The 27,497-nt window shown below is 39.7% G+C and overlaps 1 protein-coding gene across 7 annotated transcripts in view; it reads left to right on the forward strand.

Annotated features, from left to right (window-relative positions):
* Positions 1-27,497, forward strand: part of LOC124794748 (glucose transporter type 1) — a 502,711-nt gene that overhangs the window by 369,377 nt on the left and 105,837 nt on the right. For all 7 annotated transcript variants that reach the window (XR_007016606.1, XM_047258356.1, XM_047258358.1 and 4 more), the window contains one exon: positions 20,094-20,233. Coding sequence is in view for 6 of the 7 variants with exons in the window: in XM_047258356.1 (XP_047114312.1) it covers positions 20,094-20,233 (140 nt within the window). In the remaining variant the exon portion in view is untranslated. The remainder of the gene's footprint in view (positions 1-20,093; positions 20,234-27,497) is intronic.

Here is a 27,497-nt window from a genome sequence, read left to right on the forward strand (position 1 = left end):
AGGTATTTTACTGTCCACATAGGAAAACTAATCTACTACTTTAAGTGTGTTGTTTCCTAATTCAATTTCGTAGCATCACGTTACTTAATTCGACCACATTCCATTATCCTTGTTTTGCATTTGTTGATATTCATCCTACACCTACCTTTCAAGACACTGTCCATTCCATTAAACTGCTCATTCAAGTCCTCTGCTTTCCCTGATGGAACTACAATGTCATTGGCAAACATCAAAGTTTTTATTTTTTCCCCCCTGAACTTTAATTCCTACTCCATATTTTTCTTAGGTTTTCCTTTACTGCTTGATCAGTGTACAGATTGAATAATGTCAGGGACTGTCTCACTCTCTTCTTAACCACTGCTTTCTGTTCATGCCCCTCGACTCTTATTTCTGCCATCTAATTGCTGGACAAGTTGTAAATGACCTTTCGCTCCCTGTATTTTACCACTGCTACCTTAGAATTTCAAAGAGAGTATTCCAGTCAACATTGTCAAAAGTGTTATCTAAGTCTGCAAATGTTATAAATGTAGGTTTGCCTTTCCTTAACCTATTTTCTAAGATAAGTGGTAGTATCAGTACTTCTTGCTGGTCCTACATTTCTCCAGAATCCAAACTGATCTTTCCTGAGCTTGGCTTCTATCAGTTTTTCCATTCTTATGTAAGGAATTTGTGTTAGTATTTTGCAACCATGAGATATTAAATTGATAGTATGGTAATTTTCGCCCCTGTCAGCACCTGCTTTATTTGGAACTGGGATTATTCCAGTCTTCTTGAGGGCTAAGTTGATAAGCAGATCAAAATCTTTTATTCAATTGCTTAGTGACCATACTGATACCAAAATGGAAGATGACAGAAATCAAGGGTGACATGTAATTTCATCTCCAGAAACTGTTTTACTGTGGAAGATCAAAATATGGTTCTTCCTTTCCATTACCACATTATTGCCAAAATGACAAATCCTGGGATAAGTGATTGCAGAACAGAAAAGCAACTACTGTCATGTAGTAGTGGAAAGGCATCTGGATCAGATGAGACAAATTTAATATTCCAGAGACATTATGCTAAAGAACTTGCTCTCCCTTCTAGCTGTAGTTTTATCATAGGTCACTGGCGGAACAGGGAGTATCCAGTGAATGGAAAAAGTGCAAGTCAGTCCAGTTTTCAAGAAGGGATGTAGGACAAATGTACACTATTACAGGCATATATATATCTTGGGAAACTTGTCCTGATCTATCTACTTACATACTCCATGCGCCATACATGTATGGTGCATGACTGAGCCTGCCCTGTACCACTACTAGCAATTTCCTTTCCAAATCAACTTGCAAATACAGCAAGGGAAAAAGACTGTCTGTATGCCTCCATAGAGGCCCTAATTTAGAATTGCCCTGCAGTAAGCTTAAAACACCAGTTCTCAAAATTTTCTCAATAGTGTTCTTCAAAAAGAAAGTCACCCTGCCTCCAGATATTCCCATTTTAGCATTCCTAAATTCCTGAAAGTTGTTCAAACCTACAAGTGACAAATCTAGCAGCCTGCCACTGAATTGCTCGGATATTGTCCTTCGTTCTGATCGGTTGCGCATCCAAAAGACCCAAGCAATACTCAAGAACAGGTCACAATAGCATCCTGTATGAGGTCTCTTTTACAGATGAACCACAGTTTCTCAATAAACCAAATTTGAGCCTTCCCTATCACAGTGCTCATATGGCCATTCCATTTCATATCACTTTGTGAAGTTACGCCCAGATAAGCAAATGACATGACTGTGTCAAGCAGAACACCACTAATGGTGTATCTGAACATTACACGTTTGTTTTTGCTACTGTTCTGCATTAAGTTACATTTTTCAATATTTGGAGGTAGCTCTCATTCATCACACAAACTGGAAATTGTGTCTAAGTCATCTCGTATTCACCTATAGTTACTTATCGATGACACCTTCCTGTACACCACAGCATCAGCAAGCAATCACAGATTGCTGCCCACCCTGTCTGCCAGATCATTCATGCTTATAGAAAATAGTATTAGTCCTACCACACTTTCTTGGTGCACTCCTGGTGATACCCTTCTCCCTCCTGAACACATGCCATCAAGGACAACATACTGGGTACTTTTACTTAAGAAGTCTTCGAGCCGTTTATAATTCTAAGAACCCACTCCATATGCTCATACCTTTGTTAAAAGCCTGCACTGGGGTACAGCGTCAAGCGCTTTTCGTAAATCTAAGAATAATCTGCCTTTTATTCTTCATCCTTAGTTTACAGGATATCATGTGAGAAAAGGGCAAGCTGTGTTTTGCACGAGTGATGCTTTCTAAAACTGTTTTGATTTGTGGACTTAAGTTTTTCACATTATAGGAAATTTACTATATTTTTAATTCAGGACATGTTCAAGAATTCTGCAGCAAACTGATGTTAAGGATATCGGTCTGTAATTTTGATGGTCTATTCTTTTACCCTTCTTACACACAGGACTTGCCTGGACTTTTTTGTAGTCTCATAGGACTTTGAGCGGAGCAAGTGATTCGATAAATTCACCCTAAGTAAGGGGTTAATGCCATAGAGTACTCTTTGTAAAACTGAATTGGGATTCTATCTGGACCTGATGACTTATTTATTTTCTACTCTTTCTGTTGTTTATCTACACCAGAGAGGATTATTACTGTCATCCATGTGGGTGCGATGGTCAAACAATAGCAGACCAGATATGATACCAGAAGTGCCTCCCACCACATACTGTAGGGTGGCTTGAAGAATATAAAACATAAACATGTGTTCTAAGGTCATGTACTTAATACAGTCATGCACTACTGACTGTAACTTCATACGATGATTGTTGGGCACCAGCCAACTTGATAATACTGGCTGATGTAGTGTCTGTTCTTGATGAATACTAAATGCAAGCTGGTGTTAAACATAATCATGGCTAACACAAAAGTGCACAAAATGATTCTTGGATGGTGACTGAGGGATGGGAGGCATGAGCTGGAGAGCAGGACAAGTAGCAGGGTAGGAGTGGAGGAAGATGCTAGTGCTGTCTATCAGAGTGTGCAGGTGTCTGGTGGGGACAGGAGAGGGCTGTTAGTTGCAGTGTTGGGAGGCTGCTGTTCTCCCAATCTCAACAGTGACAACACTTCTTCACCACCAATCAGACTCAATTCAAAACCAACATTGAACCCTGCCTGATTCAGTTTACTCTTCAAACCAACTATATTACTCCCCCACTGCCTCCAAATAACCCATTGTTAACTGTCCAGAATTTCCCAACCTCAAACAATGCATCACCCTCTTTCCCAAAGCCCTCAAGATGGTGTGGGCTGTGAAGCAGGCAGTAAAGTGAAGCACATTATCCACAGGGAGAACCAAAACCCACCATCTAAAAATTGACCTTGACATCATAATCCTGCCTGCTGACAAAGGCTTCACCGTTGTTGTAATGAATCGCATTGATTACCTGGCAGAGGAACTCTGCCAGCTGTCCACCTACAAACACTACCACAGTGACCTCATTCCAGAAGCTCAGCAGGATCTTCAGTACTTCCCCAAATCAGGAAGCCCACAGCAGAATCTCTTCCCTGAATACCTCTCTCTCCCCTCACCCCCCACTACTTCCTGCAGTATTTTGCATCTGTGACTTATTAAACTTATAGTTCAGGAATTTTCACACCTATCAACACCTACTTTCTTTGGAACTGGGATTATTATACTCTTTTTGAAATATGGGGGTATTTTGCCTGTCTAATACATCTTAATCACCAGATGGTAGAGTTTTGTCGTGGCTGGCTCTCCCAAGGTTGTCAGTAGCTCTAGCAGCATGTTGTCTACTCCTAGGGCCTTGTTTCAACTTAGATCTTTCAGCACTTTGTCTAATCCTTCATGTGGTATCATATTTCCCTTCTCATCTTCCTCTACAAGATGGCGGCAAGTGTACATGTAACTTTAAACCGCTCTACAGTTTTTGAGGACTTAATTTCAATCAAGTGTATTGTATGTGACGAAACAGTGCTAAATAGAATTAGAATGTGCGTGTTTAAACATAAATGGTGCCATTAACACTGCTTTGCTCAGGAAGATTTACAAATACACTCTGTCATATTTACACTGTAACGGCCGCAAGATCGCGAGTGAAAAGTGCACAGGAGTAGAAGACAATGTGCATGACGAACTTCAAAAAGAAATTGACATTATAAAAAATATATAAAAACAGGGAAAATGTGGCACTAACCATACGGGAACTGTCTGAATCATCAAGGCAACAAGATCTCATTAATGCTAGCCATAAAATTCGTAGGTCTGCACAACCAAATGTACAAAGTGCCAAATGTACAAAGTGTAAACAGTAAGACTGTAACTAGAAATATGAACGAACTGATCACCCAAAAGGACACAAGTGAATTAAACATTAGAAAAGACAGTGTTAATAGTGCGTCTATGGATAAAAATATGAACAAACTATCCACACAAAAAGATGCAAGTGGATTAAACGGAAAAAACCACAAGGTAAATGTTCATAAAGAAAGAAAAGTAAACAACCACGTTCTGCATAAGCAAGGATACAAGCAACAAACACACATTTTTGCAGATAGTCATGAGAGAGGAGTTACAGAAATTATGAGAAGAAATCATCCAGATCTTAATGTAACAGGCATCATCAAACCAGGCGTGCCACTATGCGAAATTTTGAAAAACAGTGACAATATATTGACAACCGGTAACAGCTGCATCATAATAGGAGGCGCAAATGACGTTTACTGTAATGAAACTTGGCGTACAATGAGAATCCTAAAGGAAACAATCAAAAGGATGCCTCGAGTGCATTTCTACATTGTTAGTATCCCCAGGAAACACGATCTGATGGAAAACTCGTGTGTAAACATCGAGATTGTTACAACAAACAGGCTATTTGAGAAAATATGTAGAGGTTTCCAGAATACGACTTTTATAGAGATAAACAGTGTTCACAGAGAGCACTTCACAAGACATGGTCTCCATATGAACGTAAAAGGGAAAAAGATTATTAGTGCCGAAATACTTAAATTTATTAATGAGTCATCTGTAATGGAAGGCTCTCCAATCCCAATTCAAAACAAGAATCTGTAATAGTGGAACCATCATTATCTGCAGGAGAGCTATAACAAACACCAGTAGCAGCAGCAAAGGCTCTGATATTCTCACCAGCAGCGTCAGATAAACCACTAGCAGCAGAATCACCACAATCATCAGCAGAGCTGTTGTCATCAGCAACAGCATCCAGAACAGCAGACCCCATAATACTATCTCAAGGCAATGAAAATGCTTGTGAGGAAAACATACAAGGGTCATTAGCTTCAGCAGCTAACAAAGAAGGGCAGTCACCAAGTCAGAGAGCACAGGAGCCACCAGCAACAGCAACCACACCGAAGAGGTACCCGAGGCCTGCGAGATCAACAGCAGAAGCAGCTTCCAATCAAGACAGATGCCTGAGAACTAGGAGACCTGCTACACTAAGTGAGGATTTTTATGGTATCAAGTAAACAGAAAGAGAACACGGAAAAAGATGTAAGTAAAACTGTCCACCTTATATACCAGTGTGACAATAGTGAGAGGAATATAAACATAGGACAAAGATATGACCCAGGTCTAATGGACAAACTGAAAAAAATCACTGCATAGTACCAGAAGCAAAGGGAGCAAGTGATGTGCTTAGTATATTACAGGAAGGGGAACTATTAAATTTAAAGTCAACTGTTAGAATACTTCACCAAAATGTTCAATACATAAACAATAAAACAGAGGAACTAGAGGCAATATTACAGGAATATAGGCCAAACATTCTAGTAGCTACAGAACATGGGCTAAAAGAAAATCACATAGGAATGTACAACTTGAAGAATTATGTGAAAGTAGCCAGTTTTTGCAGAACTTCCTATGAAGGTGGTAGGGTTGCCATTTTTGCTAACTATAAATCAACTAAAGCCATAAATATAACAAAATATACTACAGAATTGAGCTTTGAAGCTACAGCACTGGAAACTAAAATTGCTGGGAATTTGTTGTGTATTAGGTTTCTATCAATCACCAGATGGTGTAATTAAAACCTTCTTTGAACAGCTGGAAGATATAATCCAACACCTCTCAATAAGAAAAGCTTATTTTGATCATTATAGGAGATCTGAACATACAAAAGTAAAAATACAGACAATACTAAGACCCTACTGGACTTATTGTGCATATACAATCTAAAAATAAAAATAGATAAAGCAACCAGAATAACAAAGCATAGTGAAACTATAATTGATCATGTAATAACAAATATTCCTACATGCTATTTTGACACACAGGTAATAAACTCCACATTAGCAGACCATTTTACAATCATGATAAACATAAATATAAAGACTAGTGATTCACTGCAGAAGATATGGGAGATGAGAAGACAGAACCTCCCACATAACATAAATCTACTAAAAAAGATGTTAGAGGCAGAAAACTGGGAAACAATATATGCAGCAAAAGATGCAAAAACCAAATGGAACCAGTTTTTTTCTTTATTCAATTATTATGATGATGTTACATGTCCTGTTAGTAAAAGGCTTGTCAAAAAGTAACAAAAAAGAAAAGCTGGGTGACTGGGGAAGTAATCCATGCCAGAAATAATCTGAGAGTGTATTATGACCTCTCCAAACAAAAAAAATACTGAGGCCTACAACACACTGTATAAAATAAAAAAGAAAGAGTACTGTAGTTTTACCAGCGAAACTAAAGCATCATTCATCAGGATGTCTATAGATAAGGGAAAGAACTACTCAAAAAGTTTATGGTCTTTCATTAATGAAGAGAGAGGAAAAGTAACAAACCGGGCAGAGGACATCTGCCCACTGATGAGCGGGAAAAGCAACACAAACCCTCTAGAAATAGCCAGTACTTTTAACAGATATTATATTACTGTAGCAGACGAATTAATAAGACAAAATAAAACAAATGCAGTAAATAAATTGTTAAAACCCCCACATACAAATCATACTATGGTTTTCATACATACAACAGATACAGAAGTGTCAAACCTAATAAAACATTAAAATTAAACATTCATCTGGCTGGGATGGTGTCACATCACATCTCATAAAGGAATGCAGAGAATGTATATTAAAACCATTGACACACATGCTGAATGCTGCGATAGAAGAAGGTACCGGGTAATCAAAAAGTCACTATAAATATGAAAACTTAGTAAACCACGGAATAATGTAGATAGAGAGATAAAAATTGACACACATGCTTGGAATGACATGGGTTTTTATTAGAACCAAAAAAAAAGTTCACAAAATGTCCAGCAGATGGCGCTGGACAGCAAAACGTTAGTGATCGTGCATGACAATCATGTATAAAAGGAGATGTAATGAGAGAGAGAGAGAGAGAGAGAGAGAGAGAGAGAGAGAGAGAGAGAATCAGATGCGCCAGCAGTCACAGCATGTTGACATTACCTGAAAAGGCGCGTTTAGTGAAGCTGTATTACCAGAATGGGGAATGTGCATGTTCAGCGTTATGATCCTATCGCCACAGGAAGGGGATTCGAATGGGTAAAGGTCCGTTGACAAATGCAGCTGTGGCGAGAATGATTTCGAAGTTCGAAGCCACGGGTTGTTTAGACGATAGACGCTGTAGTGACCGACCGAGCACAAGGCATAATGCTGCTGAGACAGTTCAGGAAGAAATGGAGACTGTAGCGGGTTCGTCTCTGCACGAGGAAGTCAGCGCTCGTGCAGTCGGACGTCGCACCGGCATTCCATACATACACTACTGTTTGGGTGGCACTTAGGCGTGCCCTCCGATGCTAAAATCCATCGGCATCATGAACTGTTAGCTGGTGATTTAGTGAAGCGGAGGGCATTTGCAATGTGGGCGTTTCAAAAGATGGCGGAAGATGACGATTGGTTGAGTAACGTGTTGTGGACCGACGAAGCTCATTTCACACTCCGAGGGTCTGTCAATGCCCACAACTGCAGAATTTGGGCTACCGAAAATCCTAGCAATGTCGTGGAAACTCCATTGCACGACGAGAAAGCCACAGTATGGGTTGGATTTACCACATCTACCATTATCGGGCCTTTTTCTTCGAGGAAATTCGTGATTCTGGTTTTGTAACTGCTACTGTGATGGCTGAGAGGTACGCCGATGTGTTACAGAATCGCATCATCCCCAGCCTGGCTGATAAACACCTGCTGGAATGTACGATGTTTATGCAGGTTGGCGCTCCACCCCATATTGCTAGACGCGTGAAAGGTCTCTTGCGTGCGTTGTTTGGTGATGATCGTGTGCTCAGCACCACTTTTGTCATGCTTGGCCATGCAGACCTCAGTCCATGCGATTATTGGCTTTGGGGTTACCTGTAGTTGCAAGTGTATCGTGATCGACCAACATCTCTAGGGAGGTGAAAGACAACATCCGACGCCAATGCCTCACCATAACTCCGGATATGCTTCACAGTGCTGTTCACAACATTATTCCTCGACTACAGCTATTGTTGAGGAATTATGGTGGAGATATTGACCATTTCCTGTAAAGAACGTCATCTTTGCTTTGTCTTACTTTGTTATGCTAATTACTGCTATTCTGATCAGATGAAGCGCCATCTGGACATTTTTTGAACTTTAGTATTTTTTTGGTTCTAATAAAATCCCATGTCATTCCAAGCATATGTGTCAATTTGTACCTCTCTATCTACATTATCCCACACCCCCTTGAACCATGGACCTTGCCGTTGGTGGGGAGGCTTGCGTGCCTCAGCGATACAGACGGCCGTACCGTAGGTGCAACCACAACGAAGGGGTATCTGTTGAGAGGCCAGACAAACGCGTGGTTCCTGAAGAGGGGCAGCAGCCATTTCAGTAGTTGCAGGGGCAACAGTCTGGATGATTGACTGATCTGGCCTTGTAACACTAACCAAAACGGCCTTGCTGTGCTGGTACTGCGAACGGTTGAAAGCAATGGGAAACTACAGCCATAATTTTTCCCGAGGGCATGCAGCTTTACTGTATGGTTAATGATGATGGCGTCCTCTTGGGTAAAATATTCCGGAGGTAAAATAGTCCCCCATTCGGATCTCCGGGCGGGGACTACTCAAGAGGATGTCGTTATCAGGAGAAAGAAAACTGGCGTTCTACGGATCGGAGCGTGGAATGTCAGATCCCTTAATCGGGCAGGTAGAGTAGAAAATTTAAAAAGGGAAATGGATAGGTTAAAGTTGGATATAGTGGGAATTAGTGAAGGTCGGTGGCATGAGGAACAAGACTTTTGCTCAGGCGAATACAGGGTTATAAATACAGAGTCAAATAGGGGTATTGCAGGAGTAGGTTTAATAATGAATAAAAAATAGGAATGCGGGTAAGCTACTACAAACAGCATAGTGAACGCATTATTGTGGCGAAGGTAGACACGAAGGCCACGCCTACTACAGTAATACAAGTTTATATGCCAACTAGCTCTGCAGATGACGAAGAAATTGAAGCAATGTATGATGAAATAAAAGAAATTATTCAGATAGTGAAGGGACACGAAAATTTAATAGTCATGGGTGACTGGAATTCGATAGTAGGAAAAGGGGGAGAAGGAAACGTAGTAGATGAATATGGATTGGGGGTAAGAAATGAAAGAGGAAGCCGTCGGGAAGAATTTTGCACAGAGCATAACTTAATCATAGCAAACACTTGGTTCAAGAATCATAAATGAAGGTTGTATACATGGAAGAAGCCTGGAGATACTGGAAGGTATGAGATAGGTTATATAATGGTAAGACAGAAATTTAGGAACCAGGTTTTAAATTGTAACATTTCCAGGGTTAGATGTGGACTCTGACCACAATCTATTGGTTATGAACTGTAGATTAAAACTAAAGAAAGTGCAAAAAGGTGGGAATTTAAGGAGATGGGACCTGGATAAACTGACTAAACCAGAGGTTGTACAGTGTTTCAGGGAGAGCATAAGGGAACAATTGACAGGAATGGGGGAAAGAAATACAGTAGAAGAAGAATGGGTAGCTCTGAGGGATGAAGTAGTGAAGGCAGCAGAGGATCTAGTAGGTAAAAAGACGAGGGCTAGTAGAAATCCTTGGGTAACAGAAGAAATATTTAATTTAATTGATGAAAGGAGAAAATACAAAAATGCAGTAAATGAGGCAGGCGAAAAGGAATACAAACGTCTCAAAAATGAGATCGACAGGAAGTGCAAAATGGCTAAGCAGGGATGGCTAGAGGATAAATGTAAGGATGTAGAGGCTTATCTCACTAGGGGTAAGATAGATACTGCCTACAGGAAAATTAAAGAGACCTTTGGAGGAAAGAGAACCACTTGTATGAATATCAAGAGCTCAGATGGAAACCCAGTTCTAAGCAAATAAGGGAAAGCAGAAAGGTGGAAGGAGTATGTAGAGGGTCTATACAAGGGCGATGTACTTGAGGACAATATTATGGAAATGGAAGAGGATGTAGATGAAGATGAAATGGGAGATATGATACTGCATGAAGAGTTTGACAGAGCACTGAAAGACCTGAGTCGAAACAAGGCCCCAGGTGTAGACAACATTCCATTAGAACTACTGACGGCCTTGGGAGAGCCAGTCATGACAAAACTCTACCATCTGGTGAGCAAGATGTATGAGACAGGCGAAATACCTTCAGACCTCAATAATAATTCCAATCCCAAAGAATGCAGGTGTTGACAGATGTGAAAATTACCGAATATCATTTTAATAAGTCACGGCTGCAAAATACTAACGCGAATTCTCTACAGACGAATGGAAAAACTAGTAGAAGCCTACCTTGGGGACGATCAGTTTGGATTCTGAAGAAATATTGGAACACGTGAGGCAATACTGACCCTACGGCTTATCTTAGAAGCTAGATTAAGAAAAGGCAAACCTACATTTCCAACATTTGTAGACTTAGAGAAAGCTTTTGACAATGTTGACTGGAATACTCTCTTTCAAATTTTGAAGGTGGCAGGGGTAAAATATAGGGAGCGAAAGGCTATTTACAATTTGTATAGAAACCAAATGGCTGTTAAAAGAGTTGAGGGGCATGAAAGGGAAGCAGTGGTTGGGAAGGGAGTGAGACAGGGTTGTAGCCTCTCCCCGATGTTATTCAATGTGTATATTGAGCATGCAGTAAAGGAAACAAAAGAAAAATTCGGAGTTGGTATTAAAATCCATGGAGAAGAAATAAAAACTTTGAGGTTTGCCGATGACATTCTAATTCTGTCAGAGACAGCAAAGGACTTGGAAGAACAGTTGAACGGAATGGACAGTGTCTTGAAAGGAGGATATAAGATGAACATCAACAAAAGCAAAACGAGGATAATGGAATGTGGTCTAATTAAGTGGGGTGATGCTGAGGAATTAGATTAGGAAATGAGACACTTAAAGTAGTAAAGGAGTTTTGGTATTTGGGGAGCAAAATAACTGATGATGGTCGAAGAAGAGAGGATATAAAATGTAGACTGGCAATGGCAAGGAAAGTGTTTCTGAAGAAGAGAAAGTTGTTAACATCGAGTATAGATTTAAGTGTCAGGAAGTCGTTTCTGAAAGTATTTGTATGGAGTGTTGCCATGTATGGAAGTGAAACATGGACAATAAATATTTTGGACAAGAAGAATAGAAGCTTTCCAAATGTGGTGCTACAGAAGAATGCTGAAGATTAGATGGATAGATCATATAACTAATGAGGAGGTATTGAATAGGATTGGGGAGAAGAGAAATTTGTGGCACAACTTGACTAGTAGAAGGGATCGGTTGGTAGGACATGTTCTGAGGCATCAAGGGATCACCAATTTAGTATTGGAGGGCAGCGTGGAGGGTAAGAATCGTAGAGGGAGACCAAGAGATGAATACACTAAGCAGATTCAGAAGGATGTAGGCTGCAGTAGTTACTGGGAGATGAAGCAGCTTGCACAGGGTAGAGTAGCATGGAGAGCTGCATCAAACCAGTCTCAGGACTGAAGACCACAACAACAATAATCTACATTATTCCGTGATTTATTCAGTTTTCAGATTTATACTGACTTTTTGATCACTCGGTATATTTCCAGATTCACTGAAAGTAAGTAAAGTGAAGCCAATATTTAAGAAAGGGAACAGGGATGAATTAGGAAATTACAGGCCAATATCATTGATCTCAACATCTGCTAAAATCTATGAAATGATAACAAAGAATAGAATTGTAAGTTTTATAACAAAGTGCAGTATACTGCATTCATCACAACATGGTTTCAGAGAAGGGAAGTCAACAAAAACAGCATCAACAGATATAATTGAGCACATTCTTAATTTACTTGACAGGCAACAAAAGACTTGTGGGATTTTTATGGTCCTATTTAAGGCATTTGATTGTGTGAACCACTCAAAATTAATGATGAAATTATATCAGAATGGAATTAGATGAAAATTCTATGACATACTTAAATCATACATTACAAATAGGAAACAATGCATGGAAATCAGAAATACTAGTGGGGGAAATATAACAAACTACAGATCAGAATTGCAAACAGTTAAACACGGTGTGCTGCAAGGGTCGGTGCTAGGGCCAATCTATGTAAAAAACTTCCCTAGCTACATAAATCAGAAACTTATAATGTATGCTGATGACACAACAATCAGTTGCACAGCTGACACAAAGGAGGAGCTTGAGAAGGAAGCACTCCTGAATATCGAAAATGCAAATAAATATTTAACACAAAACAACCTGTTTATGAATCAGTCTAAAACAATGAATGTAGTATTTCAGACCATGCATAGTGAAAATTATAATATAAATGTTAATATAAATGGAAAGACTAGTAAAGAAGTAACCAGCACAAACTTTCTAGGCACTATAATAGACAAACATTTGGCATGGGGGGAGCATATAGAGGCACGGTGTAAAAGATAAACAAACAGATCTTCATCATGCATAAAACAGCTAAGATTGTGGGTCATAAAGTCCTCAGATCAATGTATTATGGACTTGTCTTCCCACATTTGTCTTATTCAGTTCATATATGGGGAAGTGCACAAGCTGGCTACTTAAAAAGAATATTCACAATTCAGAAAATGGCAATGAGATGCATTGCAAAAATACCACCAAGACAGACCTGTAGGCAAGCTTTTGTACACTATAATATTAAGACAGTATATTCACTGTACATATACCAAAGCATAATGGCAGTAAGGTCACGCTTATCCTCCTAAATAAAGAAGTACACAAACACGGTACAAGAGGAAATGAAAATTACTACATGATAAACAGAAATCTAAAACTGCCTATGACTGCCCCTGAAGAAGCAGGCAAAAGGTTTTTTAATAAACTCCCCAAAATCATTAAAAAAGAAACAGGCCTAAAATGTTTTAAAAATCATTTGAAACTATATCTCACAGAGAAATGTATACACAGTTGGAGTGAATACTAAGATGGTGTTTAAATATGTTATATCATTACTGAAATGTATCTTTAAAAATTATCATTTCTGTATGTTGTTTGGATTTGTGTGTATTATTATTATTCACGTTTGGGCCCTACTGGACCACGCGAAGTACAATCACGGGGCATTCAGTTATTTTCTTTTAGACTTTCTCTCTGCCCAAATTGTTTTCATTCTCTCGGAATGAGCTCTTTTTCCTTTCATCAGACCATGTGGTTCCAGTTTTCTTTGGTTTTTCAGCTTGACCAACTACCCAGTCATGAATTTTTTGCCTAAATAATTTTCTGTCTTGAATTTCATCTTGTTTTATATCTGCCTCTTTCATGTCCTCTTTTATAGCAGCAATCCATTTTATTGTCTCAAATTTAGCTTTACTTCGATTTTCGTAGAATTCCACTACTTGTTTAGTTAGTCTGGTAGCATCCATTCTTTTAATATGCCCATAAAATTTTAATCTGCGTTTTTTCATATCCGAATATATGCTGGTGTATTGTTGAATTTCACTATTTGCTCTTAGCCTGTATGTTCCTTCTTCAGTATATTTTGGACCTAGAATTTTTCTGATTACTTTTCTTTCTCTTTTTTGGATTTCTTGAATGTCCTTTTTTCTGTTTAAAATTAGCGTTTCAGCCCCATAAAGGCACTCTGGTTTTATGACCGTGTTGTAATGTCTCAATTTAGAGTACCTCGAGAGACATTTTTTGTTGTAGATGTCTTTTGTAAGTCTAAAAGCTGTCTCCATCTTTTGACAACGAATTTCGTTTCCAATTTTTTCTAGACCAGTCTCTGAGATTGTTTCACCTAAATATTTGAATTGCGAAACTCTTGATTTTTCCATACTTAGTTTCCAAAAGTTTGGGTGCCAGTTTGTTGCTAGTCATATACTGTGTTTTTTCAAATGAGATTTGGAGACCTACTCTTTCTGCTGTTTCTTTAAGAATTTCTATTTGTTTCTGAGCAATTTGGATGTCCTGCGTTAGAATAACCAAGTCGTCTGCAAAGGCCAAACAGTCTATTCGAATATTTGTTCGTCCTAATTTCACTGGTTGGTCAATTTTGAACTCCAATTTTCGTTCGCGCCACTCTTGTATTACTTTTTCTAGAACGCAGTTAAATAGCAACGGAGAGAGTCCATCACCTTGCCTCACGCCTGTTTTTATTTCAAAGGATTCTGAAATTTCTCCTCTGAACTTTACTTTTGATTTTGTACTAGTTAGCGTGTCTCTGATAATTGCCTTGGTTTTAGGATCCAGGCCTTGTTCTTTCACAATTTGGAAAAGAGATTCACGATCCACTGAGTCATAAGCCTTTCTAAAATCTACAAAGGTACAAACTAGTTTTTTATTGTAAATTTTTTGATGTCTGAGAATTAGTTTGAGGACTAAAATCTGTTCTGGGCAAGATCTATTTGGCCTGAAACCTGCTTGATATTCGCCAATTTTCCATTCAAGTTGTTGTTGTGCTCGGTTCAGAAGACATTGAGAGAGGATTTTGTATGTGACTGGAAGAAGAGAAATTCCTCTGTAATTATTAACATCAGTTTTGTCTCCCTTCTTATGAAGTGGGTGAATCAAGGCGGTTTTCCATTCATCAGGAATTTTTTCAGTTTGCCAAATGTTTTGCATGATTGAAGTAATTTCTTTAACGGTTTTTGGACCAGCTGCCTTTAAAAGTTCTGCAACAATTCCATCTTCACCAGATGCTTTGTTGTTTTTCAACCTATGAATTTCTTTAATGATTTCCTCTTCATTTGGTGCAAGTGAAACTGGATTGCATTGTTGGGGAATTTTTGGTGGAAATCTTTCTGTGGGCTCGGGGCAATTTAGAAGATTCTTAAAATATTTAGAAAGTTCTTTGCAATTTTCTTGGTTCTTAAGAGCCAACTGCCCATTTTCCTTCTTGAAGCAAAGATTCTGGGGTTAGTACCCCTTTATTTTGGTTTTAAAAGTTTTATAAAAATTTCTGGTATTGTATTTCTGAAAATCTTCTTCAATTTCTAAGAGTTGACTATTCTCATATTGTCTTTTTGTTTGTCTAATTAGTTTTGAAGTGTCTTTTCTAGTTGTCAGGAATGTATCATATGTGTCTTCTGTCTTGTTGCTATCCCATGCTTTAAATGTCACTTGTCGCTTTGATTGCATGATCACAGTTTTCATTCCACCAAGCATGTTTCTTGTGTTTTCGTAAAGGAATTTGATCTTGAGCTGTTTTGATAATCTTGTGTTTGAGTTGTTCCCAATTTTGTGCACTTGTTTTGTCAAATTCGTCTGCTAATAATGATGGTTGGATTTTACTGGTGTCAAATTTGGGGATTAATGGTGTCCTTTTGTTGAAATTTTGGGGTTTTAGCTTTAGTTTCACACGGGTTAGGTAATGGTCTGAGTCAATATTGGTGCCTTTACGAACTTGAACATTTAAAATTTCTTTGTGACATGGATACGAGATTGCAATATGGTCAATTTGGAATTCACCTATGTCCTTGTTAGGTGATCGCCATGTCTTTTGTTTTGAAGGTTTTTTCTTAAAATGACTTGACATAATTTTGAGATTGAAATTTCTGCAAAATTCTACCAGCCTCTTTCCATTTTGATTGGTCCATTTATGTGCAGGGAATTCACCGACCGTTTTTCTAAATTTTCTCTCTTTCCCTAACTGTGCATTAAAATCACCCATTAAAATCTTTACATAATTTTGAGGAATTTTGGAGACTGTATTCTCTAACACTTCCCATGACTTATTTACTTTTTCTGGATTTGTTTTATTCTCCTGGTTGATAGGCATGTGTGCGTTAATTAAACAGTACATTTTATTTGCACATTTCATGGAAATTGTCATTAGTCTGTTGTTTACTGGATTTACTTCGATTACGGAGCCAAGAATGTCTTGCGAAATTGCGAATGCAACACCCAGATGCGGAGTGTTGTGTGTGTATATATAATGTGAAACATGTAATACCTTTGTATGCTTATAGACTATTTCTGTTTAATTATTTGTTTCATTTATATATAATCAAACCAAGTTTGATGTTAATAGCCTGTTGTATGACATGCCCAATACTCTCAGCTGGATTTTCAGCTGGAGTCCATGGGCAAAGAATAAATAAGTAAATAAATAAATAAATAGATAAATAAATACTTCCTCTTGCATTTCCATAATATTGCTCTCAAGTGCATCTCCCTTGCATAGACCCTCTACATACTCCTTCCACCTTTCTGCTTTCCCTTCTTTGTTCAGGACTGGTTTTCCATCTGAGCTCTTGATATTCATACAAGTGGTTCTCTTTTCTCCAAATGTCTCTTTAATTTTCCTGTAGGCAATTTCTATCTTAGCCCTAGTGATATATGCTTCTACATCCTTACATTAGTTCTCTAGCCATTCCTGTTTAGTCATTTTGCACTTCCTGTCAATCTCATTTTTTAGTCATTTGTGTTCCCTTTCGCCTGCTTCTTTTACTGCATTTTTATATTTTGTCCCTTCATCAATTAAATTCAATATCTCTCGAGTTGCCCAAGGATTTCTACTAGCCCCTGTCTCTTTACCTACTTATCCTCTGCTGCTTTCACTATTTCATCTCTCAAAGCTACCCATTCTTCATCTGTATTCCTTTCCCCTGTTCTTGTCCATTGTTTCCTAATGCTCCCCCTGAAACCCTCTACAACCTCTGGTTGTTTCAGTTTATTAGGTAGCTTCTCCTTAAATTCCTGCATTTTTGCAGTTTCTTGCACACCACAAATTATACATCGAAAACTGTAACAGCTTAACAAAACTATCATGTGTGGATTCCATTGAAATATGGATGAAATGGAATGTTTCCTCTTAGATAGTGCTGAAAAGGGAACGAATGTTTATTGTACAACTGTGATGTGATGGAAGACTGTGTCAGTGATACTAATACAATTGCAAAGTAAACTGAATATATCAGAATTATGTAAGAGTTTATAAAAAAATTTCTTTGCATCTACATCTGTCAAAATTACAATAACAACTACAATAGATAAGCCAGCATGACACACACTGTGGCTCAACAAGAATAATAGTTCTTAGTGTATACAATAGTGTTGTCATGTGGATCACATCATGCTGAATAAGGAAGGTACCACAGTCAATAAAAATATGTGTTATGCATATACATTAACGTAATACTGTAAAGTGTAGTTACATCTATGACATCTTTTAATGCAGATGTAAGATACATATAAGTGTGATGACATAAACTGAACTGTTCATCCCAACTGTTATCCCAAATATAAATACAAGGCATGTCCAGAAAGTAAGTATCGTGTCGTTCTACCTCCTTCAAAGCACTAATGTTTCAGTTCTGCACATTCACACTCATCTCTATGGTTCATTGTCTTTCCACTGGTGCCATTACAGCCAGATTGTGTTGTGTTCACATTTGGTAGTGATCATTCAAAATGTTTCAGACAATCCCTGAGACTGCCAAATGTAAAATGCATTCTATAATACAGTTTTTGAATTCAAAGAATGTTAAACCAGCTGAAATTCATCATCAGCTTGTAGAGATATGTGGCAAAACTGTAATGACTGACGTGTTGGTGAGAGTGTTTCTCATACAGTTCAATGCTGGATGAACCATTGTTCATGATAAAGCATGGAGTGGACAGCCTTCTATTGTCAATTATGATTTGGCTAAGAAAGTTTTCAAAAACAAACAGTACACAGTATAACTGCTTTGTGATGAGTTTCCACAAATTTCAAAAACTGTTTTGCATGAGATTACCACAAAAAGCTTAAATTTTCACAAATTGTGTTCCCCTTGTGTTCTGAAAATGCTGATGGATGTGCAAAAAACAAAGCAACATTTCTTACACAGTACAGGGATGAGGGAGGTGAATTCTTAAGCAGAACTGCTTGTTAAGTTTCTTTGCAGACATTAACCTATCAATGCAGCTCACACACAACCTTATTAACCAATTCAGTTGAGAGCAGTTCAGTCATCTGCTGTACATCCTCGACCTTGCACCTTCTGACTAATACTTGTTCCTCAACTTGGAGTGTGATTTTTGGAGCAAGACACTTCGACAGTGGTGATGACACAAAAAACTGTGGTCAGCAGTGGCTGTCTTCACTGGTGGCATCGTTCTACAAAGGGAGCGTAGAAAAGTTGGCTTCCTGCTATGACAAATGTCTGAACAATGGTGCCACCTACATAGAAAAATTATTTACAAAGTGCCTTTTTTTGTAAAAAAATTATTTTAGTTTGTGAAAATTGTTAAGAGTTTTCTCCAAAATAGTACTTACTTTCTGGACATGTCCCATATCTAAGTAGTTATCATACAAACCATTTTATCACTGATAACTGTATTATCACCTTTCCACACATTCACTCATGACAAATTCTGTTCTGTGTAATAGGTGGCTTGTGACAATGGGCAAACCCCAAAACTAATCAGACAGTAAATAAACAGAAGATTTGGTATTAAAATGTCTTTTCTGTGCTTTCTTTGTGTTTTTCACACAGTGAATGCCACATTACCATCAGTCTTCTCACTTTTTGGTGAGTCCATTATCTTTCTGTCATGAAACACTGCTTTCTGGTGGCATCCCCTTTTCTTCTTTCATTCTTTGCACTGAGTTTCACAGCGTATCCTCAACTCCGAAACCAGTATTGCATTGCCCATACAACCTATGCAGTATCCTATTCACAAAATTGAATCTAATGGTGCATTCCCCAACAGATGATGCAGGTGCCACCCCTGCCCCCAAACAGCACCTGCCATTTACTACTGCAGTCCAGTCATGGGCATTTTGTATCCTGAAAAAGTTCAGGACGTGTGTCAAAGTAGCCATGTTATATACCAGCTGTGTTACAGTTACTGTGCAGCATTCTGTATCGCTTTGACAATTAACCAGCTATCTGACTGTAAAAATTACTGTGGCTATCTGATCACAGTTCCTGTAGTTGCTAAATACATTGTGATGTATAGTGGTTTTAACAGCTTCTTCAGTACCAAAGCCATGTGGATCCCTGTGTCACTTCCATCCATGTTCTCTTGAAACACACCTTATATTCTCACAATCCTCCCATTCAAATATATGCTTATCACCATCCTTCTGAGGGGGTCACTTTCCACTTCATTCCTCCCTAACCCCACAATGTACTCCATCCCCTCCCCTCCCATCCCCTTTTGGCCCCCTTCCTCTCTCTCTCTCTCTCTCTCTCTCTCTCTCTCTCTCTCTCTCTCTCTCTCTCTTTCTCTTTCCTCTCTTTCATGTTCCTCTCCCTCAGTTGTTCAACTATGACCACTTTATTCAGTCCTCATTTTGCTGTGGCCACTGAAAGCCTCTTCCCTTCCCCTCTGATGACTTAAATTGTCTCCCTATGTGCCTTGTCTTTGATATCTTACCCATTCCCAGTTGTACACTCTTTTCCCCTCCTTCAGGTGTCATCATTGTCACCATAGATAACCTCTAATAAACTACCAGTCACTGTGTGTGTGTGTGTGTGTGTGTGTGTGTGTGTGTGTGTGTGTGTGTGTACCTGTCAAGGACTTGATGTTTCTGCTTGTCAGTGAGTGGTCTCCTTCACTCCTGAAGTATTTACATTATACCAGAATAGTCCTTCTATAATTAAACAGCTGTTTAATGGCCACATTTGTTCATTAATAAGTAATGTTTTTGTATTATTTATTTTTCACTAGAATGCGCTGGAGAACTACACTTTCCTCCCATTCAGCGTTTTCCTGGCCATCTTCTGGACATTTACGTACAAGAAGGTTCCAGAAACTAAGAACAAGACTTTTGAAGAGATCTTGGCTCTTTTCAGACATGGGAATGGAAGGTAAGGGTTTTTTTATTGAGGATGCTTTTCAAATTACTTAATGCTTTAGTAATTTCTATTGAGTAGTACCAGTACAAGCTGATGTAATTCTTAAAAAATATTCTGTTTCAGCATTTGTGCATGTGGACATTGAAAGTAAGACTGAAAAGACATTATCTTAATTTTTTTCATGACATGCTGTATAATTTACTATTTCAGAGGACTGGGGTCCATGTACGTAAGATGTAACAGTTACAAAAGATGTTACACCTGACTTGAATATTGTTAATATCAGGTTCATTACTAGAAGAGAATGGGGAAACATTAGAGAAACAATGCCTAGAGAATTAAGCAAAATTTAAGAGTTCAGCAGTGCTGTAACATTACTTAATAAAGTGACATAAAAATGGAATTAATTAGGTAGTAGTCAAGTATACCTGGGAATTACTATTCAGATGCTGTTATTGTCAAAGCAAGCACAGATGTAAATAGTGAACTTCTTGAGAAAAACTTATCAAGATGGATTTAGGTGGTAGATGGTGAGAGGTGGGGGGAGGGAAGGAGAAAGGGGGGGGGGGGGAGAGAAGAGATGATGAGTGGAATGGAGTGGGGTGAGCTGATCTTTTTAAACAAGAAAAAAATCAGCTTGGCTAATAATTTAATTGCTATAGTTCCAATGATACTACTGAGTTTCAGAGAGTGAAACGTTCCTGTCTTTCACATGGAATGAATTACATATTTCGATACGAGGGTAAAGGTGGATGATGCGAACAAAGCAATATTTCAGTTATTTGAAAAAAAGCCTTCAGTAGAATGCAATCTATTGAAATGTTGCTAAAAATATGTGAAGCATATTACTGGCGATGATTAGGGTCTTCGGTTAACAACTAAGGTGCACTTGGAACTGTAAGGGTGAAAGCTGAGTAAAGAGAGGTAGTATATTTTGGCCTACCAGAAAGGATGCTGTATAAGATACCACAATCATCAGTTCTTTAACATTATGAGAGTGATTAATGGCTGTCACTATTCAGTGCGTGATAGTACTGGGGAGTTAAATACATTAGAAATAAAGGAGAATATTCACTGAAAAGCAGCAGCATGGTGTTGTCAATGGGTACACCAGAAAAAGAACAAAGAGTTTCTAGCTTTTGGAATAAACCGTTTTGTGAGCTAGAGTACACGCACACATGCACATGCCCTTATGTAGTGCCTGCTGGACACACAATGCCAGGAGCGCAGTTCAGTTGGTGGACAAGGGTGAAGTGGGGAATTGTATTGGATGGAGTGGCAAGGGAGAGGGATGCAGGAGACAGAAAGAGGGATTAGGGGTGGGATGCTATTGGCTTTGAGGGAGACAGCCTCTTTGCTGGCTAAGAATGCAGGAGGGGAGGATGGCAGGTGCACAGGCTAGACATTTGAGACATAGGTACTGGAGCCATTCTGGTGCAGTGTGCATTGAAGGTGACATGAAGAGATGAACTGGGAGGGTGTGATAATTTAGAAGAAGGGGAAGCTGTTGGTTGTGGCAGAGGGAAGGATACAGATGGTCCATGTTTTAAAGCAGCCATTGAATTTGAGCATTTTGTGTTCAGCTGCATTTTGTGCTACTCAGTGTGTTTTGTTCTTGGCCTCAGATTGGCAGTGGTCATTCATTTTGGTGGTTGGTTGTCATACTGAGATAAAAAGCTGTACAGTGATTGCTGCAAAGAGCTGCTATATAACATGGTTGCTTTCACATGTAGCCTGGCCTCTGATGGAGTAGGATAAAACTGTGCCAGGCTTGGAGCAGGAAGTGCTGGGTGGCACCATTGGGCAGATCTTGCACCTGGATCTACCACTTGGAAATGATCCCTCTGGCAAGGGATTGGGATTGAGAGTGGCTTAGCAATAAACTAGGATGTTGTGTGGATTGGATTGGTGCTGGAATACCACTTTAAGATGCATGGGAAGAGTCTTGGGTAGGATGTTCCTCATTTCAGGCAACGATGACATGAATCTGACCCCCGATGAAGGATATGTTTCAGTTGTTCCTGTTCTGGCTGATACTGGGTGGTGCGAGATGCACTACTTTGTAATCAGTTCTTGGCAGTGGTGAGAGGATTAGGGGTATGTGCGGATGTTGTAGCCGGCCGCGGTGGCCGGCTGAGCGGTTCTAGACGCTACAGTCTGGAACCGCGCGACCGCTACGGTCACAGGTTCGAATCCTGCCTTGGGCATGGATGTGTGTGATGTCCTTAGGTTAGTTACAGGCGCCCAGGCTGTATGGGAGGGATTTTTTGGTGTGTAAGAGATGACAGCTGTCAAATGCAGGTGCTGTTTGTGGTCAGTGGGTTTAATAGGGCAGAGGTGTAGATGGAGCCATCAGAGGTGGAGGTAAACATCCGGGAAGGTGGGTCATTCGCTTGAGGAGAAGTTGTTGAAACTGTGATGGAATGGGGATATGGTTTCCTGGGCCAGAGTCAAGTTCACAAAGATATCATAAATGAACCTGAACCAGAAAAGGAGCTTAGTGGTATCAGGAGGGTAGTAACAATTGGTCTAAATAGCCCAGAGAAAGGTTGGCATTGGAGGATGCCACGTGAGCGCCCAAGGATTCATGATCTCGACACAATCTCAAAACTTTTTCTCCCATTTGCTTCACCTATTCCTTCTCAAGTGAACATACTACCTTCCTGGACATTGACCTCCACCTCTCTGATGGCTCCACCCGCCATTAACCACCAGCAGTATCTGCTTTTCGACTGCCGTCATCATTTCCACCCCAAAAAATCCCCTTCGTACAGCCTGGCAACCCATGGACAGTGTATCTGCACTAGGATGAGAATTCCTGTGCTCAGTATGCTGAATGTCTCATGAGGGCCTTCACAGACTGACTCTACCTCTCAAACTGGTCCACAAACAGACTTTGTGTGCCGTATCTTCACACACTCACCACAATTCTCCCACTGCCTCCAAGAATCAGCTACAAAGGAGTGTCCTCTTGTCACCCAATATCACTCTGGATTGGAAAAGTGAACCATATCCTTCCTCGGAGTTTTGATTATCTATCATCATGCCTTGAAATGAGGAATATCCTACCCGAGATCGTTCCCACCCATCTTCAAGCGGTGTTACGTCACCCATCCAACCTACCAACGTTCTAGTCCATTCCTATGCCACTTCCACTGTCAGCCTATCAGCCCCTTACCACAATGACCATGTCCCTGTAAAAGACAAAGATGCAACACCTGCCAAATCCACTCTCCTAAAACTTCCTACTCCAGTCCTGTCAGAGGCTTACCCTTCCTCCATCAGAGAACAGGCCACCTGTGAAAGCAGCCACGTCACACAGCAACTCTGCAGCAATCCATGCACAGCTTTTTAAGCCAGTACAACAAACAACCAGCCATTCACTCAAATGAATGGCCACAGTCAAACTGGGGTCAAGAATAAAATAGACCATCTTGTGGCACAATATGAAATTGAACACAGCATGCACAATTTCAGAGGCTGCTTCAAGACCCGGTCCATTTGGATCCTACCTTCCATCACAAGCTTTTCTGGACTACACAGATGGAGTTATCCTTCAGACATATCCTACACTCCCGAAACAACCATGGCCTCAGTCTCCATTAGCCAACTGTCCCCACACTCTCCACCAACAGCTTCCCTTTCCTCTGTCCTTATCACCCCTTTCAAATTCACCTCATCATGTTACCTTCATCGTCCACTGCTGCTCTCTGGCTAAGACACCCAAGCATCAAATGCATAGCCTGTGCACCTGCCACATCTTCCTCCCACTTTCCTAGCCAGCAAACTGACTTTCTCTCCCCAGGCCGCTAACTATCCATCTTAACACATCTTCTTTCCTCCTTCCTTCCTTTACCTGTACTCACCCCACACAACACAAACCTGCCTTCCCCTCCCTGGTCCATCTGCTAACTATACTCGTGGCATTGAGCATCCTACTGGCACTATGTAAGTTTCTTGAGAAATCATTCTGTAAGTGCAGGTGAAATTACAGCTTCTTCATGCAATAATGTACATACACTGCTGGGGAAAAAATACAATATTCTCAGAGGTTTTGTTCAGTGGAACCAGGGTATAACATGTTCTCACTGAGGAACTGTAGTGTTATTGATTCATTTGTCATGCTCATCAGTGATCAGATGGCACTCGGGAGACCTGTCTGTGTAACCTCTGTTTTTACCTTGCCAGCAGTAACTATACTGGGTTTAGAGGTGAACAATGTCTGCAACATTCATTCTATCGTACAACTGTGCCCCACCATTGAGTACGTACTCCTATTGAACAACTTCAATCATTTGAATGGAGTTGCATTATGGCCCTGCAGGGAGTTCGATAGACTGTTGATTGGTTGCTGCAGATGTTGGGCACATTGTATGGGACATGTGCCGTCGCCTTCAGTAGTGGTCTGTGAAGATTCTCACACCCATAGACCAGGTTCTTGATGTTTGTGTAGCACAGAGCACCTCAGGTTAGAAGCATTGTACAGCAGTTGGCAACTGAACTTCATCCAGGGAAGAAATCCAGGCACATGTTACCTTCACCATGGAGCATTGGGAACTGTTTGCTTGTAGCAGAAATATCATGTGTGTCTGCCCAGACTAACACTGACACTATGCCACTGCAAAGCATGGCTACTCTGGTGTCATGAAAGAATTGACTGGAGAGTGGAATGATGCTCTTGCCATCAGTGATGAGAACAGGTTCTGTCTGTATGCGAGTGATGGACGTACACGTGTATAGTGTAGACCTGACTTGCCCAAGTGTACTCACCCACGACACACAAGTGTTGTCCTAGGCTTCATGGTATGGGAGGGGCTATCGGTTGCTACTCATTGTCACATTTGGTTTTTATGTAGGGTGCCCACTGCATTGCACAGTTTGTTATCCCTATGCTACTGCGATTTCTTCAACAGAAATATGATGTGCTTTTTAAGCAGGAAAATGTTTGCCCACATGTGGCTGCTACATTGCAGCACACTCCTCATAATGTGCAATTATTGCCCTGGTGGGCAAGATCACAAGAACTCCAGTCAGTTGAACACCCCACCTCCCCCATTTTTCCCCCAGTGTATTTAAATTACATCAGATGACAATAAATGAAGTATAGTAGGAGTACTGTGACACTGAAATGAAGAATTATTGTATTAAAGTAGGTAAACATGTTCAACTGATGGAATGAAACTGCAATCAAATAAATACAGAAAAAATATGTACTTACTAGGTACCAGCAGATGTTGAAAAAGTGTTAAAATTGTCAGCTATCAGAACCAAGGTTTTTTTCACCAATGTTAACTCAGAAGCTTCACCTAAGTGCAGTTCTTTTTTTTGTCAGATAGAGACTTAATTTGAGGCCATGCTGTAAAGCCACGTAATGAAAGACATAATGGGTGTAGAAAAAGTTGAATATCTTAAAGCAGTGTGATAGATGTGTAGATGAATTTGGGATCTTGGACAAAACTAAGTTTTACTGTTAGGTTTATTACTAAAAAATTCTAAAAAAGTGGGTAGCTAAATTTTGCTTCAAATTGTTTGCTTTGGAAATGAAGGATGGCCTCAGGGTGTATAAATAATAGAGCAGGACATAAAGGTCTTCCAAGACAGATTCATTGCTCTGCGCAGGTTGTTATGAGTAGCTTTATGTCTGAAGAGTAGGGGGAGGCTAATATCAGTTTACAGTTATTGGGACATGTGTTTAAAGTAACAGTTGTAAGGCAAGAAGAGGAACTCCATTGTTGAAGTAGTCAGGGTGAATGTTGATAATTTTGAAGGATATGTTTACTTGAACTTCCTTGATGGGTAAAGCAATCCAGAAAAACATTAGGAGGTGCACAATTTCTGAACTTGAGAAGTTGTAAAACTGTGAGGCAGAATTGCTGGCTCGTACTTATTTCGAGGAGAAATGGCACTGCGGCTGAGACTTGTAGAGAAGTATATGTGCTAGCCTAGCTTTTGGAACTAATTGTTCCATTATGAGAGAGAGAGAGAGAGAGAGAGAGAGAGAGAGAGAGAGAGAGAGAGAGAGGGGGGGGGGGGGGGGGGAGGGGACAGGAGACAGGAGGAGTAGGTGGAGGTGGTGTAGATTGGGGAGATTAAAATAGAAGTTCAGGTCACTAAAATACCATGATGAAGGATGTCCTCTCTCCCACTCCTGAGGAAGTGTCTTTTAGTTCCGAGATGTAAGGTAGTTTGCGTGCCCATCAGCAGAACTGACACTTCTCCTACAGGTAATTACTTCAGCAATTCTCCCATAATTTTATACAAGAAAGGATAGTTGCATCTGCAAGTTCAAAATGGGGTAACATGGCAAAGAATTATTTTGATTGGTAAAGGGGAAGAAATCATGGAATGTGAGATGTAACTTAAAGATATTTACTCTGGAAATTAATCTTTGTGAAGTTGTCAGATGACAAGCAGATAGCCGGCAATTGTGGCTGAGCAGTTCTAGACGCTTCAGTCTGGAACCGTGCGACCGCTACGGTCGCAGGTTCAAATCCTGCCTCGGGCACGGATGTGTGTGATGTCCTTAGGTTAGTTAGGTTTAAGTAATTCTAAGTTCTAGGGGACTGATGACCTCAGATGTTTAGTCCCATAGTGCTCAGAGCCATTTGAACCATTTTGACAAGCAGACTGAAGCAGAAGAATACATGACTGAATTTTCAGGGGGCATGTGTAAATGTATGGATGCACGATTGGTCTTTTAAAAAGAAACTTCAGTTAAGAATTCTGTAACACAGTGGGCATTTGTGTGATTTAGCAGATTTGGAGTATTTATGAACTCCAATTACACACTTCGAAGATTTGTATTGGGAACCATGTAAGTGCAATTTTGACAAGGAAATTCCAGCTGGAAACAAATCATTTTCTTACTGCAGTAACAAACCTGCAAAATGATGTATTCCAATATTGCAGCTTCTGGCTGAAAAGGTGACGGTACTCATAATTTAAGTGACTCTGGCTAGTGGCTCTGTCTGTGTGAGCAACTGGTTGTAAATGGTGCCCATTATTAAAAGTAAAACAAAATGTATATTACTCACATGTCACATCAAACATTCATTTTCTGTGTTCTCTTCACTGTAGTGATACATGACATGTTCCAATAATACATTAGTGGGTAGCGTTGCTTATTACTACTTACCTGTAAATGTTTTATGTACCAGAAGCACTATGAATCTTTGTTGGCTTGTCACATAGCAGACACAGGAGAATGGAATGTGTTAGTGAATTATGGAAATGATGTGTGGCTAAATGTGACTTATTACCTAAAATCATGCACACT

Source organism: Schistocerca piceifrons, chromosome 4, assembly GCF_021461385.2.
Source record: "Schistocerca piceifrons isolate TAMUIC-IGC-003096 chromosome 4, iqSchPice1.1, whole genome shotgun sequence".
In the NCBI taxonomy this organism is placed as follows: domain Eukaryota; kingdom Metazoa; phylum Arthropoda; class Insecta; order Orthoptera; family Acrididae; genus Schistocerca; species Schistocerca piceifrons.